The following is a 17811-nucleotide window of genomic DNA, read 5'->3' as shown; positions in this document are numbered from 1 at the left end:
GGAGATAATTACTTGTTATCCAGTCTTAGGAGCTGCTCCTTACCATTAACTGTTAGAGATTTTAACTGACCATCCTCCTCCACCTCCACGCGCTCCTGGCCGTTCTCCACGATCCTGTTACCAACACAGAAATGTAGAGGCTCGGTGAAATGCAAGTCCAGTAATGACGGAGCGCCTTTAAAGAAATACTTGACTTTTATTACCGCTTTGTTGTAATTTTTCTGCCGTTGACGAACTTGGTGGAGGTCGACACAGATTTGAAATTACCCATTCCTCCTCCCCCGCCGCCAAACGATGAAGTAGAGAAAGAAGTAAATCCTCCTCCTCCCATTTCTCCAAATGAGCCAAAACCTGCAGAAGACCAACAGAAAAAATGTTAATGAAGTGTCATGAATTAATTCTGAATGAAAACACATAGTACAGTCATGGAAAAAATTATTAGACCCCCCCTTACTTTCTTCAATTTCTTATTCATTTTAATGCCTGGTACAACTAAAGGTACATTTGTATGGACAAATATAATAACAACAAAAATAGCTTGTAAGAGTTACATTTAAGAGCTGATATCCATCTATTTTCCAATAGTTTTCTTGATAATAACCAAAATCACTTCAGTTCTTACATCAATAGCTATGGCACACTGCAAAAATCTAAATCTTACGAAGTGCATTTTTCTCATTTCTAGTCAAAATATCTCATCACACTTAAAACAAGTCATAATCACCTAAAGAGTAACTTGTAAGTGAGATATAAGAACTTATTTTTAGGCAATAGATCTTGAAAATGTCCGGCCGGGCCCAGCCCGAAGGAGCGACGTGGGCCTGCCCTCCGGTGGACTCACCACCCACCGAGGGAATCGTAGGGGCCGGGTGCATTGTGGATTGGGTGGCAGTCGAGGGCAGGGAGCCCGACAACCCGATCCCCGGACACAGAGTCTAGCAATAGATTGACAGACGGATCGGTGCAGCGTCTGCAGTGATGCAGTCGCTGTATCGGTCGGTTGTGGTGAAGAAGGAGCTGAGCCGAGAGGCGAAGCTCTCGATTTACCGGTCAATCTACATTCCTACCCTCACCTATGGTCATGAGCTTTGGGTCATGACCGAAAGGACAAGATCCCGGATACAAGCAGTCGAAATGAGTTTCCTCCGCAGGGTGGCTGGGCGCACCCTTAGGGACAGGGTGAGGAGCTCAGTCACCAGGGAGGAGCTCGCAGTAGAACCGCTGCTCCTCTGCGTCGAGAGGGGCCAGCTGAGGTGGCTCGGGCATCTGTTTCGGATGCCTCCTGGACGCCTCCCTGGGGAGGTGTTCCGGGCATGTCCCACTGGGAGGAGACCTCGGGGAAGACCCAGGATACGGCCTGGGAATGCCTCGGGGTCCCCCCGGAAGAGCTGGAGGAGGAGTCTGGGGAGAGGGAAGTCTGGGCATCCCTGCTTAGACTGTTACCCCCGTGACCCGGCGCCAGATAAGCGGAAGAAAATGGATGGATGGAAGATCTTGAAAATGTTATTCCAAGAAATCTTACAAAGATAATTTTCACGTTATGATAGTGTTTATTATACAGTTCCATAGATGTTCTAGTTCAGTTATCTGTGCATCAGCTACTTCCATGTGTGCCCCCCCCCCCAGTCTGTCTCTATCTCTATCGCTCTCTCTTTTCTCCTCCTTTACTCTCTCTCTTTAACCCAACTGGTCAAGGCAGACGGCCATCCTTCAGGAGTCAGGGTCTGCTCGAGGTTTCTGCTGTTAAAGGCAAGTTTTTCCTCGTCACTGTCACCAGTCACAATGGTTTGCTCCTGGAGGATTCTGTTGGGTTTCTGTCAATTGGCTTAGAGTCTGGTTCTGACCAACTCTATATGTAAAGTGTCATGAGATAACTTTTGGCGCTATATAAATAAAATTTGATTTGATTTATTTGTTCTTATCTATCTCTCCTTTATGTGAAGCACTTTGTAACATGTTGTTTTAAAAAGTGTTATATAAATAAAGCTTTACTTATTACTTACTTGTTCCATTGGCAGATTTCTTTTTGCTTAATTCAAGATTTTTTTTTTGCTTAATTCAAGCACAAAAATCTGCCAATGGAACAAGTGAAAATTATCTTGGTAAGATTTCTTGAAATAAGATTTTCCAGATCTATTGTCTAAAAGTAAGTTCTTATATCTCACTTACAAGTTACTCTTCAGGTGATTATGTCTTATTTTAAGTTTGATGAGATATTTTGACTAGAAATAAGAAAAATACATTTAGGTAAGATTTTGATTTTTGCAGTGCATTGTACTGCCAAAAACAGTGCTTTTAGGCATTCCATGTTTTTTTTTCTGTCTTTTAGTCACATGATTCACACAGGAGTTAGCACTTGATTGTATAACCGTTGTTTCTGATGGCTTTTGATGGTCTAATAATTTTTTCACAAATAATGAAGACTTAGTTTGTTGAGACGTGCACACCTGAGTCAAACGCTGAGAAGCCAGGTGCAAACTGCGGGAAGCCCCCAAACCCAAAGAATGACCCCCCCATTCTGCTTCGGCTTGCGCCCCTTTGTCGACTGTGAATACCTCCAAAGAAATCATCACCGTCATCACCTGTGGAGGGAATGGAAGCACAGGAATGAAACAGTGATGAAGACGTCTGCATGTTTTTCAGCTTTAATGATGATGCTGGACATAAAAGCATCAAATGAGAAAAATCTAGTGCCCACTACTAATTCTGATCCCGAAGCCCTGTGGACACGCTACTAATTGTGCTCTCCAATCTGGGTCACCTCAGCAGGATAAGACTGGATCACTGGCACCATTTGTTGAAAGAAGACTCCTCCTTCAACCTTGAATGTACAAGGCAGAGACAAGAAAGCAGTGCTTGTTCTCTGTGACAGAATGCTTAAAATAAAACTATCCCCTGACTGCTGTTTTAATGGCATTATCCTGTCAATATACCTAGAGGAAGACATTACAGGAGGCGACTATTACCATGAGGTTAATAAGAAAGACAGAGGGGAAAGAGCTGAGAAATGCCACTACTGTTTAAACATTTACATTCTGCTTGAATTCCACTGTACATCAACATTCTGTACACAAGACACAGCTGGAGAAAAATTGAGGCAGATCACAGAACAAAAGAAAATTTAAGAGGACCTGTCAAGCACTAAGACAGCACTTAAATTAGTCATGAATGTGCCACACCTATATATTACAGCTACGGGGGAAACAGAAGAAAATGAGAACTACCAGTGAGTTTGCAGAAAGTGAAGTGACACTAAACTGATACTCGACTATGATTAAAAAAAAAAATTAGAACTAAAAGTTTACAAGAATTAAAACAAGAGTATAACTTGACAAATCAAGACCACTTCCTGTACCTACAATTAAGGGACTTTTATGACAAAAAAAAAAAAAGCACAGTATTGATTCTAATAACAATGAGCTTGTAAAAATGATCATTGGAGTATATCATTCTAAAAAATACAGACATATCTTCTCTTCACAAACATTTAATGGGGAAGAGAGGTTGAAACACTTTGGATGTGAAACAGAAATGGGAAAAAGAACAAGGAATTGCTGTCTCAGAGGAGGAATGGGTAAATATCTGGAGAATTCAACAGTCAGCCGCAGCTTCAAGAATATGGAGGGAACATTGCTGGAAAAATATAATTCGATTTTTCATAACTCCTAAAATTACAGCTAAATATGTGTGCAGAGTTCAACCTTATTGGAGAGAATGTGGAGGTGTCAGTGTAAATCATGCACATGTCTTTTGGTTATGTGCTAAACTTGCATAATTTTGGGATAATGTATATTTTACAGTTGTTAAGATACTGGCTTATGCAACTCCTAAAACATGTTTGGTGATGTATTTCGATACACTACTGGGAATAATGTAATTAAAAATGATAGAGTTTTCTTTTTTAAATATACTTAGCGCCAATAAAAACGCATGGTCCAAACATGTGGTGTAATTTTCAGAAAATTCTTTGCTCAGGCGTCTATTTTGTATATGTTGCTCACGAGATGAGTAACATGGTTAACAGCTGGATTTTTTTCATTCCCGATGTATGAGACATTGGCGTTTGGACTAATCCCTAAATGTCGGACAGTGAGTTGAATCTATTGTACAGAGTCACACTTGACTGGTAACTTTAGGTGTGGTCAATAACCAATATAAAGGCAGCAAAGAAAATGCACAAATGTTTTTGCCAGCTCATCGCCGTCTGCGCTGTTATCTCTATACATTCAGTCATCTGATTGATTTGATTTCTCCTGGAAAGAATCATGAGATCAGTTCCATGCGTCGTCACTGCACTGCTTGTTTGGAAGACAGAGGTGGAAACACCCGATATTGAATGATGACACTTTCAATTTCTGAGTACCTGTATTTAGCGTACTGAATAAACATGTTAAGCTGACAACAATTTGTCCACAGTTCATTCTCTAATGACCAATGCTTCCCTCTTTGATATGAAGGTAACCCCAAACCAATTAATTTACTCTATCACCAAATATAAATATTATTCTGACCCATGCGTTTTCAATGGCGCTAAGTATACTATTAGCAGCCTGTAAAAAGGCTATTACCAAAAAATGGTGCAGATTAGAACCACCTGCAACTAACAACTGGCTACAAATTGTGAATGGAATATTTGGGATGGAGATTCTGACCCATAGATTGAGGACTCAAGAAGAGCAGTGTCAAGATAAATGGGAAAAATGGACAATTTTCATTCTAACGTCACATTATTAAAACCAATTGTTACCAACGGTCAGTGTATCCCAAATGTCCCTTATGTCTGTATTGTACAAAATTCAAAACAATAAAAACCAGAAAAGCACTTGAGAGCGCAGATCTCCACTAAGGCAGATCAGTCGTCCCATCCCTCGATCACCATCAAAAATCATGTATCATTTGTTCGTTGTGCCAGTATCAACATTTCCTGAAAATCTGATTCAAATCTGTCCATAACTTTTTGAGTTATCTTGCTAACAAACAGACAAACCCCGATGAAAACATAACCTAAGGTAATAAAGTAACAACTAGAAGCACTCGGAGAGCGCAGACCTCCGCCAAGACAGATCAGTGCCCCGGATTTGGATGAAAATTTCAGGAAATGTTGATACTGGCACAAGGAACAAATGATTACATTTTGGTGGTGATCGGGGGGGGGCCCCACTGATCTGCCTTGGCGGAGGTCTGTGCTCTCCGAGTGCTTTTCTAGAAAAGACAGCACAGTAGAAAAGACAGCACAGACCTCTGCCAAGGCAGATCAGTGGGCCCCCCCCCCCCCGATCACCACCAAAATGTAATCATTTGTTCCTTATGCCAGTATCAACATTTCCTGAAATTTTCATCCAAATCCATCCATAACTTTTTGAGTTATCTTGCACACAAACAGACTGACAGACAAACAGACAGACAAACCAACGCCGACAAAAACATAACCTCCTTGGCGGAGGTAAAAAAACAAAGCAGAACATCTCCATAAATCAATCTGTTCGATTTAAATGGGTGGTACATCAATTACTGTTTCAACTGTAACCTTACTTGAAACAGTAATACCTAATCCGTCATGCACTCATGCTTTTTTTTAACCCAAGAAACTGAAAACAGAAAGTGCTTTCTGTCAAACAGAAACCTTGAAACAGTCAGCAGTGTTTGAATTGCTTCATGTCTTACATTACTAGAACTCCCTTTTCTCCATATGCAGCAAAAGGTCTCACCACAATTAATCCAAAATGCAGACACCAGGACTTTACAAAATACAGGACTGATTAATTATCGGATATTACCCATGTGACAGAAATTAAGTTCACTAAATATATGACTATTAGAAACGGAATAATTGTATAGCTGATTCAAAGTATAAATAACTCTATCACTGAACATCACATTCAAATACTCAATCAATAAGTCTGGAACTTTTCTGAGGTATTATTTTCCCTCAGAGTCAATAATTCTGGTTGAGTAGGCTAACAGATATCAGCCACTATCAAACAAACATTACGCTGATAAGAGTAGTTTATAGAATGTTTTATTGGCATATTGTGTGGTCCAATTCTTCAGAAAATACTAAAATAAATACATAAATACATAAAAGGTGACAGAGCCTGACCTTTTCAACTGCTAAGAGATAAAGTTGAATAAATCTCTTCTCAAAAACATACTTTTATTGTCTAGCCTTGCAGTTAAACCTTAACACTCACTTCACTGTTTTTATTTTGTATGATTTATTACTGTGTTCTATGGTTACTGCTTCTTGTTTTATTGATGGTGCTATTCCCCCTACTGATTTTTGTTTTCCCCTTCTTTATTTTTTACCTTGCAAAGCACTTTGTAAAGCTGTTGAAGTAGAAAAAAGGAGCCATATACGTAGTGTCCAAGTTCTGCTGTTTGTGCCAAATGTACCAAATTTGTACCAAATGTATGTAAAATGAGCTTGTGATAATCTCCTCCTCCCCTTGTTCTTCTCGTGTTCATTTAAGAATGAGTGTGTGCTGTTCTTGGCAGACCACCAGGCCCTCGTCATCAAGTGAATCTGTATTTGTCTCAACACCCCCCTCCCCCCCTTCCCACTCCACTCAGTGTGTTTGCGGCTCCAAGGTGGGTGAGTGACAGATCCACGGGACCAGCTGCTGCTCACTGAGACAAGCTGCTGGACAATCCGGACTCAAGGCTGGACATGGATTTTTAAGCATGTTTGGTCTTTCGGTGGTTTCTAACTTTAGTAAGGTCAGGAAAAGGTTCTTTCAGAGGGAACATACATGATACAAGTTAGAAATAAAGTTGGCAACGTGTCTCATATCCTGTGCACCAATACGGCATAATAAAGTAGCCCCGGTCAAAATAGAACTTGAACTTGACTTTTCTTGGAGACATGCAGACAGCTTTACGGGGAGGCTTTTTTTACTCTCACTGTTTACTGGAAAGAGTAAACAGCAACAGCCCGCCTCTTCTATTTGTGCTTATGTTAATAAATACACATCAGCGTCACATACATGTATAAAAGTGGGCACTCTCATCTTGATTTTCAGAACTCTGTGTCCTTTTTAAGCATCATGTCTAACAATTCTTTATATTACAGTTTTTACAGCAACTTTGTCCTACACAACCGCGCACTGGAGCTCACGTCGTACCACGTTTTCCATGTGCTCTGACACATGCAGTCACTCACACTTGGCGTTATTACATCTGCTTTTGTTTTAATACGGAAGCTATTTTTGAAAGCATTCCAGTTGAGTGATGTAGATGCTCAAATCCATCCTCTGCCTGCGTCTGAACTCCATATTTAGAGCTACACGGGGTGAACTACACATGCCTTCCAATCAGCCTTTTGCTGAACCCAGACAAACCGGGGCAAACGATAAACCTCCTATTACTATGGAATATTTAATATTCGACTTGCGAGGCGATGAATGAGAGGCCATTGCTAACAGTACTGTAAACCAAAGTAAGATAGTCAATTGAAAACATAAATTAATTAAAAGGTCCTGGTTAATTGATGAAGGTTAACTAATGAAGCTGAGGTCAATATCCAGCAGAGATACCCTGCGTTTTCCAACATGTGACATTTAGTGTCAGCTGACCTCCTGATGTGAGCAGTGATTAATGTATTAGAGATGCACACTGCAGTGATGAGATTAGCACCGCGGCTTAAAAGAAGCTTAAATATGCCATCTTCCATATTTCTACTTAGCTGCTAGCCAAAAGACAACGTAATTAAGAATTCATAATACCATTATTTTACACTATTTAAAACAGGGCCTACTTTTGACAAGTCCTTTTTTCCTGACTTGATTTTTCTCTCTCCCTCTTAAGCTTTCCAGGCCATCTGTGTTTATTTTTGACCAGATAAAATTATGAAGTTAATAATAGCTGCTGCATGCTCCCCACTCTCTGACTCGCTTCAGATCCTCTCTCTTCCTACGAGATGGACTTACCGAAAAAATCTGCAAATGGATCTCTGCCACCAAAAAATTCCCTGAATACATCTTCAGGATTACGGAATGTGAACCCGCCACCGCCAAAGTGATCGTAATGGCCTCCTGGAAAACAGAAAAGGATAGCAAAGCTTGTAAGCTGTAGAAATACTCATCACAAACATTCCTACAACCAGAAATGTTGTTAAAAGGTAATAAGCTTTATTCTTAATTTAAATTAATAAAGGTTGGTGCCAGTGGAGAACAGACATCCCACACCTGTCATTAAAAATCAGCAGAATCATGCTTAATTGATATTCATGTCCTTACCACCTCCTCCTCCTCCTCCTGAAAGGCCGTCTTTGCCATATCGGTCATAAATATTCCTTTTCTTTTCTGTAACAGGAAAAGCAAACTTTAGACAAGATACAGAGAAAACACACAGAATATGTTGCTCTGTAAACTTTTGTCAAGATCACATTCATTGATTTTGAGAATATCTAATTTATATTTTGGGCTTTTTTCTGTGAGTTTCTATTTCTTCATCACATACAAAAGACAGAGTGATTTAATTCATCATTCTGACTGATTGCTGTGACTTCAATTGGACAAAGGTGCTCTTCAGCAGGAAAAAGGTGGAGTCACTCTGGTAAAAGTGATAGCCACCTTTGGCCTTGGATGTCAAAACAAAAGTAAAACTGAACCCAATACACAAAGATGTTGGTTGCGTGATAACAAAAGAGACATACATAGCCCAACCCACACAATACCAACATTGTGCAATGCCTATGCCAACAATGCATATTTCTCCGAAATGGATGTGTGGAACATACCAAGAACTAATAAAAATGTGGCATGCCCCTACTTAAACCTACATCTGAATTCCTGCTGTTTGTTAAAGTTTGTGGATGTCAGACAGAAACTCAGGAAACAGAAACACAAACAAAAAAGTTTGATAATGTTTTTTTTTTTTAATTTATAGAACGATGGAAGAAGGGCTGAGAATCTAAAATCAATACTTTCTGTTACCAAGTAAAGTATACCTGCAGTACAACTAATACATTTGGAAATACATGCCAAATCAGATAAGTAGGCTTGTTAAAAGATTATCTGATTACATCCTGATTAAGCCTTGGCTAGAATTGCAATTTTGACCATTTCAGGCTGTATTTTTATGTCCTATGATGCTGCTTGATATTAGAATACATGTAACATTTAAAAACACAAAAGTTTTCACTGAAACAATGATCATCCATGTAAATCGCAATTAGCAATAGTTAAAAGTGATTGAACCATTTTGAAATATTTTTCACATCTAGATCATCTGATGTGAAAACTGGGCTAGTTGTCTTTGTCTATAATGATGTAACAGCTTGGGTACTGCTGATTTAGGTTGGATGATTAAGAAATTATTTTTTTCTTAACTTAAAGCTTGTCAAAGGTAGGTACAGAAGAAGTATTGTTTTGTTAAAGCTCATGACTGTTAATACTGCTACATTCTTTCAGAAAACGTTGTGTTGTAGTAAGGAATGCAGAAAGTTCTTACCGTCTGAGAGCACCTCATATGCCTCTGACAGCTCTTTGAACTTTTTCTCTGCTTCGTCCTTGTTGTCTGGGTTCTTATCTGGATGCCACTTCAGTGCCAGTTTTCTATAACTGAGACACAAATACCACACAGTAAAATTACATCAGGGTATTTCTAGATCAAGGATAAATAGTCAGTTCCTAATACACTGGTGGGAGGGGGAAATGTGTATTCCAACAGATATGTAACTGTCAGATAATATGTAGAAACATGTCAAGTCTTTTTTTAGGACAGCAACCATGACAACAACACACACAGAGATGTCCACCAACCCTGTGTACACATACACACGGTCCTTTCTTTCCAGCCAAGTAGAAATCACAAAGACAGCCTGAACTCCATTGACGTGCAGCGTAGGCACGCACAGCGGCTTACGCTGCATCAGCTGTTTGTTTCTAAGCCGAGCAGCACCCACCAGCAGCGGACACACACACTGTAGATGAAGCTGGGGACTGAAGGTTAGCCTGAAAAAAAGAAAAGGCTCCATACAATCCCGGGATTGACTCCCTCATGGATCCATGATGAATAGTCTTTGTAGTCTCCGTCTTTGTTATAATCGGTGACATTATGCGCCTATCAATGGTCAACCAGCAGAACTATTTCGAACAATGTAGTGTGGTTGTAATGCAAGAGTCTCTAGTGTGACCCTACTGCCTGTTCACTAATAAAAGCAACAGCCCTATTGTCTTCCACAGTGCTCTCAATATAGTGAATTCAGCTGGAAAGTCTCTGAGGTAAATATTCCAATGTCTGTAACTAACATCACATTTAATCGCAGACCTTGACAACACATTGTACTATTGAGTCACTATGGGCACACAGCCAAAATTACAGAACAGAATTTTAAGTCTAAGTAGGCTGGAATCAGGTAATATTTCATGCCTTTTTCGTCATCTCTCTTTGCACTAAAATAAGTAAGGGTATCCTGGGATTCACACTTACATTTGTTTTCTTTTCATTATTGCACTTAGAACAGTTTATTAATAAATACATATTTATGTTAAAGTGAAAGGAAATGTTATGCTGTAAACATCAATCAGAAGAAACTGGAAAATAGAAAACAGAGCTGGTGTCAAGGGCTGCAGGGAATCTGCTGATTAGTGTCAGTAAAGATAAGGTCTGGTTAGAAGATTGTCAGCCTCTCTGTTTTTTCAACCATGATTTCAGCCTGGTTTGTAAATGTATCCATAGTTATTCAACTTTAACTGATATAGTCAGAAAAACAATCCTCCTATTTAATTATCATTTTCTTCATTTAATGAATTACTGACACAAGCATTTTTAGGGAGTTAATGTTTGTAATGTGTGAGTATAGGGGAAGGTATTTGATTGCAGCAAGGTTACAGGAAGAACAGTGGAAACTTTCTGCACTGTGGACTCTGTGCCTGTTCTCTCCGTAAGTTTGCTCCAGGGAGATATAATTAACCTATTACACCCCTATGAGTGGCTCACGTTTAACACCACCAACAACAAAGGAATACTGTGTCAGAACCAGGTGGAGCACTTACGCTTTTTTGATGTCCTCTTGCGTTGCATTTTTCTGGACTCCTAATATCTGGTAGTACTCCACCATGGCTCTGTCTGCTGTGTTTGTGGTGGGTGCTGTCCTGGATGAGGGTCCTCCACGTGGACTCTGTTGAGAAAGAGTGAAGTTCTGTTAAGGCATGTTAGCTTGGGGAGATAATGCCAAACAAATTCAACTGAGTGTAACCATGTGAGACGGGTAAGAAAACCCTCTTTGCGGGCCAGGAGGGGTAAACTTGGAAACAAGATGGGGGTGGGCATGAGCATTAAACAGGGTGGCAATTCCCAACAATGTAATCAACTGCACTAAAATAGAGATGCATGGAAGAGGACAGCTAAGCTAATACAAGCCCAACAAAATTACATAATAAGTGAGTGATCACCACTCACCTAAGGGTGTAAGAGAAAATGTGAATAGTGTTCTTCTGTCAAATTTTTGGAGATAGCTATAAAGACCATGAAGATTTTTTTTTTTTTTTTGAATGTGACCTAATCCTGCAAATATGAAAAGCAGGACAGAACATGTCTGATGAAAAAAAAAAATCAAGCCATCCTTCTGAATGTGTCTGTAGTGTACTGGCCCAGAGCTTTCTTTGGAGATAATAACCTTTACCAACAAAGTCACATGCTTGTAACATCCTCAGTTATCATCTTATATATAAGTCTGTCCTGAAATGAAGAAAGAGACAACTAAGAAAACTAAGATAATATTCTTCATCAGTGACAAAGTTGCTAACTGGTGGTGGATGTAAACATTTATTCTTACCTGCCAAAGTTATTATTGGTCAACGTAAACTTTTTATAATAATTAACATGAAAGACTCTTAAACTAAATCTAGTCATCTGTAGAAACCAATGCTCATTAGCCTATCTGTGTAATTACACTGCTCCGAATCCACAACAATCTACTGAACACATATAGTCTTCATCTGACACTGAGAGATGCTTATGACATCTTGGCAGTCGCATGACCTTCATCATGTTTATCTTCCAATGCTGATTATCAGTAGTACTTTCTTACATGTAAAAAGACTTGTTTATTGGTTTGACTACCTTTCTAGGTCCAGTACTGTGCTGGCGGACTAAAACATGGCACAAGTTTTCTTTTGAATGTCAAGTTCAACTACAACTTTTCAACATTTATATTAGGAGAAAAGGAAAAAGCTCTGCGTCTTCGTGAAGATTTATACTACTATGCTTTTTAAGGCTAAGGAAGTCTTTGCCAAGGCGTCTTCTAATCGGAGTACAGATAAAGATTTTAATACGCAGTGATCCTGTTTCATATGAAGTATGACAACAGTCCCATACACGCATCCTTAAATAAAGTCTGCATCTCTATGACAACGCTTTGGCTGAAACCATAAAAACTCTATCACACCCAGTACTGGTCAAAATGTCCACATTTTTGTTCAACACACTGACCTCAACATAGAACTCACACCTAAACAAGTAAATTTTGTCATTCTCACAAGGTGAAAAAAATGAAAAGTCCATCTACAACCTTAAAAAACCCACCTGCAAAAAGACCCAAATCTAACTGACGTGAATCATTAATAATTAAGTCATATGATATCTTTCTAAAAATAATCAACAAACCGGTCAGGACTACTTACACTGGGAGTCCACTGTGTCCTGTTTGTTTGCTATTTATAACTGGCCTTTGCAGTTAGATTGTGTTTGTGTGTTATGAGCATGTGGGGGTTGGGGCTTTTTGGCAGCATCGGTGAATGGCTCTTGGTTGGACCACGGTGCCGACACTAAACACCTCACAGTGTTTTCAGCCAAGTCAGAGTTAGACAGTATACCTTATCACACTGTGATACCTCCTTTCTCACATCTGAAACCTTTTCAACCTTGAAGGCTCTCTTCAATTATATCCACAATCTACATAGATGTGACCCCAAAAGTCGTCTTTTATCACTGCATTTTTCTAAAAAACCAACTCAGTGTCCTGACTCATCATATTAAATGTACTTTATTTTACCTCCCACATTTTCAGCCATCTCTGACCCACTCATTCATCACCAGTTCCCTGCAGCAGCTGAGATTTAATGGATACTAGTGGTACCTTCAGATGGGTTACTCACAGTTTTGTGCAGTGTGTGTATTTGTGTGTTCATGCATGTATGTGCAGATTCATGCCTTGCAGTAGCATTAAACAGCTAACCCAGATCTGACGGATTTCTACACTATACAGATTGAACCGTGCCTCAGTGTAAGTGAAGTATGTGGGTCAGACAATCCTATGAAACCTCAGTGAGCCAGAGGTGATGGTAGCATGGCTAGAAATGGTATCATCTCACAAACAGAAGCAACAAAATGCTAGAATTCACATTTTAAATTATTAAGTTTGTCTAAATTTGTCATGAACATAGTCTACATTTTTCTTACAAGAAAAAAAAACATAGTTAAAAAAAAATACTCCTACCCTTTTAGCACAATTTTTAACAATGTATTTAACAATGGTGACTCTCATGAGTCCACAAAATGGATGCATGGATTTGGGTTGTCCATTAAATCAATGACAATAATTTTAACAGAGCCTTCACTAGTAATTCTGCTTAAAAGGTAATTTAAAATAAAATAAAATGCAGGTGATTTCAGAGGTGAACAGAAAGAAAACAGGCTGAAAGATAGTTAGGTGTAGTATATGTGCTGGTGGTAAAACCATAGTGTTAATGATAAAGCTGTTCCGCAAGGTAACTCTGAATTTGCAGTTTTAGGGTGAACCTGACATAAGACAAACCCCATCCACATCATTTTAAAAACAAAAACTCCACACAACCAAAATGAAACCTTTCCACGGGGCAGGTGGCCTTATTTTCCACTAAGTGAAAAGGTGATGACCTCTGTGATGAGGTGCTTCTTCTATGTTTACAGAGGCCAGCTGAGGCAGGGTGGACCCTAGACCCCTCCACATATTGACAGGTGCACTGAGCACATCTGATTGGAAGAGCACCCTGAAGCACAACTCTCTGGAGGGGCTATATCAGCAAGCTGCCTTTGAAATGTGGGATTCCCAGCAGCAAATGTTGAAGGATGCAAGGGAAAAGAGATCTCAAAAATCAATAAAGGGAGGATTATTCAGTGATTTAAGAAGTAGGTTGCCAAAGGGAGAGCTTATGACTTATGTGTGGTGGTGGTTATGAGAAGGTCTGCTGGTGAAAAGAAGTAAATAGCAATGGTCTGATCTCAGTGCTTACTTTCTCATGAAGTTCTGGCTCATTATGAATCTTTACGGAATTTGGGAACACATACTTCCAGACAAAATAAGCAGCCAGAGATTACAACATCTGTTCGTGTTTTTTTTTTTTTTTTGTGCTGTGCCAAATTAGATCTCCCTTAAAGGGGCAACATTGTGTAACTGATGATGAGATGAAAAGTCAAATTATTGGAAATGGGAAGCAAAAGAAGCAAGAGTAAAGCCAAGAATCCCATAGCGTCTATTTTATATTACCTACTCTGTGTGAATAAATCCAGTCATTGCTAAATGTCATAAAATGCTGACATGATTTTGTTCAAGTACAAGCTGTAATGATTTCTGTGAACAGAGCAAGTCTCCAGTTAATTACCTGCAGAGCAACTCCAGTTTTTATCTACTGATTAAAATCTCTGATTAGACTTGAATTCTGTTTTTAGCTTTGATCAAGACAACCCATGTGCGTGTCCACCATTAGAAATACAATAAGCTATAAACTTCTCCTCTTACTAGTGTTATTACCTGTATACTTAACCTCTCACTGTAAAAGACTGCACACTTTTGCAAAGACTGGAATCAAAAAGACAACTCAAGGAGGTCCGTCAGCGCCTAAGAACACTCACTACAAATTTGACATTAACAAGGCAAGAGCAGCGAACAAGAGGCTTTGCAAAAATGGAACAAAACACCCAACACAAATGAAAGCTGACAAGACAAAGACACAGATAACAGCAAAACACAACAACAGAGTGTACCTTAAGTGAGAGACCCTCCAAATGCATCATAAAGAGAGTATGTATATGACCAACAGTGTATTTGTGTTCAAACAGAAATCAATGGAAATGTATCATCTGTACAATATCACCTCATTTAGGTATTGTAAACATCATACTGGTCTTGTTGCAGCAGAAACAGTATTTATTTACACTTCCACTGACAGATTAAATGACACCATAAAACAATTCATGCTGTATCTTGTCTTAAATGTCAAACAGAAAGAATGAACTGAAAAGGTTATCAACAATCCCAAATAATAACACTCCTACAAATGTTTAATTTAATACAGGTTCATTTAATTTATCCACACTTCTGTATTATTCATGAGCAACTCTATGGCCAGTAAATGGCATAGATGGATGCAGATTGGTGTTGTGGTCTACAAGGAAGTGCTGGTATTTACACTACACCCATCTTAGCAAATCGATGCTTGAAACCGAAATGTCATTGAATACGACAGCTAACAACTTTATGCTTATTCATATTTCATTACCCAGTGTTTCTCCAGTCAAACCATGTGGTAAATACACCGACAGGCACATCTGTGAAACACATTTCAGTGCCTGGGAAATCCTGAATGTTTTATTTCATGTGATATATACAAATTGTTTGGCTCTAGCTGTAACTGAGCATAAATTTGCTACGCAGACTGAACAAAATGGGTTTCCTTCCTCTGAACATAATGTAGCTGCACTTTCAGGAAGCTAACATCAACAGGCTAATCAGTCATTGCAAGTGTCATGGTTACTTAGGAAGTGACTAGAAACTTCTGGAAACACTTTAATCTGAAAGACTGTCAGTCCCAAATACACTAAATATAAATGATAAAAAATAATCTGGAAAGTCACATAAAAAGAAAAGCATCTCTTAATGGCGATTTCGTAACTTTAGCTGTTAATTGTTACGTTTTTTATTTCCAGACCTGGCACTGAATCAACTAGCTAGCCACGTTGGAGTAACGAAAGCGGTAACTATAGCTAACGTTACACAACAAAATATATATCTGACAGTAGTTTGTACACATTTTAACGTGTTAGAAAATACTTCATAGGAATTAAACAGTATTGAGAAGTTCCTAATGTGACTAAGGTATAATTTGAGTTTGACTAAGTACAACCAGCTCCACTTATACTTTGTAATGTATCAATGTTAATTTATGCTAGCTAGTTATAAGATAAACATTAGCCGGCTCTACTGTAAACAACTATTACCAAGAGTGTTACACATTTATGGTCAAGACTTAACTACAAAATCAACATAGATATAATATAGTTGAGTATAGGAGCGATAGTATCAGAGGGGGGGACATCAGGTTGCGACATCCCAGCATCCCCACATGTACTGAAGACTCTGCGACAGCACACCGTAAACAACACCGCGCTTTCAGTTACGAAAGGCTGTCAACACATTTAGCACTGACACTATATATCACCAACTGCTCACCTGTGATGAGGAAATGTCCGCTCCTAAGGCCTGTGTGTTGTTGCTACTCCCCTGTCTGTGCCTGAGTGCGGAAAATGTAAGAGCAGTCGCTGGTGGCTGGTTGGCTGCTGGTGGTGTGGCTGCCGATGTCGACTGGCCCACAATGTTACTGATGCTTTCAAGTACTTCCGGATTTAAGACGTATCAAGTTAACCAATTAGAACGAATACTTCTTCGAAAATTATACGTGTACATTTATACAAAGAAGTTAGATAAACATAACTTATATATTTTCTATACGTAATCTGTGGTTAAATAAACAGGTGTTCCATCGTATCCCTGAACAGCTGTGGCTTTTCCGAGGTAACCTGAATGCATCCCACCTCTCAGTGTTGAAGACAGGGCAGATCTGGTCTCCGGCTTTTCACATCCTGACACTGAACAGACAGATTACCGGGACAGACGTGTCTCTGCTGTTGTGAGAAGACACGAGGCAGACACAAGAACTGTCCCGTGGCTTATATATTTTTTCCCGACATAAATAAATTAAGGCGATCCGACTGTCGTGAAGCATGCAGACACCAGGACGCACCGGCTTGGTGCGCCATCTGTCGCGTACTATTCTGAACTGACGCCCCAGGGTACAGGCCAACAATAAAAACACACATTTACATCAGAACCATCAGACATCTACGACAAAAACATTCTTTTAACTTTTTCATGCATGAATTATGAGAACCTGAATCAAGATTTTTTTTTTTTCCAGAGTGTTTTTATTCCTCTTTAGGCATGAAAAAACAAACAAACAAACAAAAAAAAAAAACAATGTGATTGAATTTTTTTTTTTTAAATCAACCTGTTTTTCATGGAGTTACAAAAGTCCACTCAGCTACACCATGAATTTTATTCTTGAAGCAAAGAAACATGTTTTTAACCCTTTCATGCATGAATTACGATTACTGAAATAAAGATTTTTTTCCTGAATGTTTTTATTCCTCTTTAGGCATGAAAAAAAACAATGCGATTGAAATTTCTTTATGAAACTATTTTTCATGGAGTTACAAAAATTTCCCCTCAGCTGGACACCATGCTTTTAATTTTTGAAGCAAAGAAACATGTATTTACTGGCATACTGTGTGAAAACTATGAAATAAAATCATTTTTAATGCTGTGAATCTGATGTTTCCTCACATTTTAACATACTATAATACTAGTTGTTACTCGATCAGATAATATGCAACAACAAAAAAAACCTTTTTGTTTTAAAAGAAATTTAAATTACAGTCTAATAACAATTAGCAATTGATTTAGACTCAAATATGTTACTGCAGATCAGGTTTAGCAAGAACAGGAATGGTAATGGTATGAATTGTAATGTATGGGGTGTTGCATAAGCGTCC

General features: G+C 38.9%; 1 protein-coding gene across 2 annotated transcripts in view; it reads right to left on the bottom strand.

The window, feature by feature from the left end:
• The window catches only part of dnajb6b (DnaJ heat shock protein family (Hsp40) member B6b), a 31004-nt gene extending 14415 nt beyond the window's left edge, over positions 1-16589 (bottom strand). The window contains exons 1-8 of one of the 2 annotated variants that reach the window (XM_030123160.1): positions 16433-16589; positions 10998-11122; positions 9451-9560; positions 8235-8300; positions 7926-8030; positions 2448-2582; positions 204-351; positions 44-114 (exon numbers count right to left, since the gene is read on the bottom strand). In XM_030123160.1, coding sequence (XP_029979020.1) covers positions 44-114; positions 204-351; positions 2448-2582; positions 7926-8030; positions 8235-8300; positions 9451-9560; positions 10998-11062 — 700 coding nt within the window. In that variant the 5' untranslated portion in view covers positions 11063-11122; positions 16433-16589. The remainder of the gene's footprint in view (positions 1-43; positions 115-203; positions 352-2447; positions 2583-7925; positions 8031-8234; positions 8301-9450; positions 9561-10997; positions 11123-16432) is intronic. The other variant, XM_030123161.1, reaches the window with a different exon arrangement.
• Positions 16590-17811: the final 1222 nt, after the last annotated feature.

The sequence above is a fragment of the Sphaeramia orbicularis genome, chromosome 20, assembly GCF_902148855.1.
Source record: "Sphaeramia orbicularis chromosome 20, fSphaOr1.1, whole genome shotgun sequence".
In the NCBI taxonomy this organism is placed as follows: Eukaryota; Metazoa; Chordata; class Actinopteri; order Kurtiformes; family Apogonidae; genus Sphaeramia; species Sphaeramia orbicularis.
This window is presented reverse-complemented; position numbering and strand designations above follow the sequence as displayed.